This window comes from Trypanosoma grayi, assembly GCF_000691245.1.
Source record: "Trypanosoma grayi strain ANR4 Tgr_2366_V1, whole genome shotgun sequence".
Lineage (NCBI taxonomy): Eukaryota > Euglenozoa > Kinetoplastea > Trypanosomatida > Trypanosomatidae > Trypanosoma > Trypanosoma grayi.
Window position 1 is genome coordinate 1 of NW_008827984.1, and position 807 is coordinate 807.

Below are 807 nucleotides of genomic sequence, written 5' to 3' on the forward strand. Positions count from 1 at the left end.
TTTTTTTCTTTCGCTATCGACACGAATTCAGGCGCCCCTCTCCCCTCAACTGTTTGCCTTCAGTCACTGTGAGTCAGAGCAACACGAGGTCTGCCGTGAACAAAGCCGAACACAACCGCTGGAGGAAATTCATCACCAGACAACCAGGAAGGGGCAATTCTTTCCTCGTCTTTTCCTTTTCCCTTTCTCCTTTTCTTTTTTCCTACGTTCTTCCCTCATCTTCTCCTTAAGTTGTTTCCCTTTAATCTTCTTTTTTTTCGTTTCTTATTTCCCACGCCCCAGTTCTTACCCACAGTTGCGCAGCCTTCGCATTCTATTCGTTCCTTCCTCGTTTTCTCACCGCTCGCATATTTTCCCAGATTTTTATTTTGTGTTCTTTGTAGTTTTGGTTTGGTCGCAGTAGCGGCGCTGACTGCACGTACCCCGCAGCCGGTCCCCTACGACTCCCTGCGGGCATATTCACTGTTCTCAGCGGCCAGACTGCTCACGTGGGAATTCCCCGCAGCGTCCGGCGACGTATACAGCGCTCTCTTCTTCGCCTCCTCCCCACTGGCGCGCATCAAAAGAACCGGACACAGTTGCATCACAAATATAGACAGCAGAAAACCAGCAGCGACGGAGAGAACAGCCACACCAACCGCGACTCCGTTTGCCATTACATCGCCTTCAACGACTCGGTGCTCACACAATCCATCCGTCGCATCGTACACATAACCTGCGGGGCACGCCTGCGCCGGGCACATTGCGCGGTACCGTGCGCACTCCTCCGTCGGGGGCCTGCCCTCCACAACGCAGTCGAGCTGCTCC

General features: G+C 53.4%; 1 protein-coding gene across 1 annotated transcript; it reads right to left on the minus strand.

Annotated features, from left to right (window-relative positions):
- Window positions 1–437: 437 nt before the first annotated feature.
- On the minus strand, window positions 438–743 carry DQ04_23661000 (membrane-bound acid phosphatase; the record flags this gene model as incomplete). The annotated part of the gene is made up of 1 exon (XM_009318179.1): window positions 438–743. One exon carries the CDS (start codon window positions 741–743, stop codon window positions 438–440), a length of 306 nt encoding a protein of 101 aa, XP_009316454.1.
- Window positions 744–807: the final 64 nt, after the last annotated feature.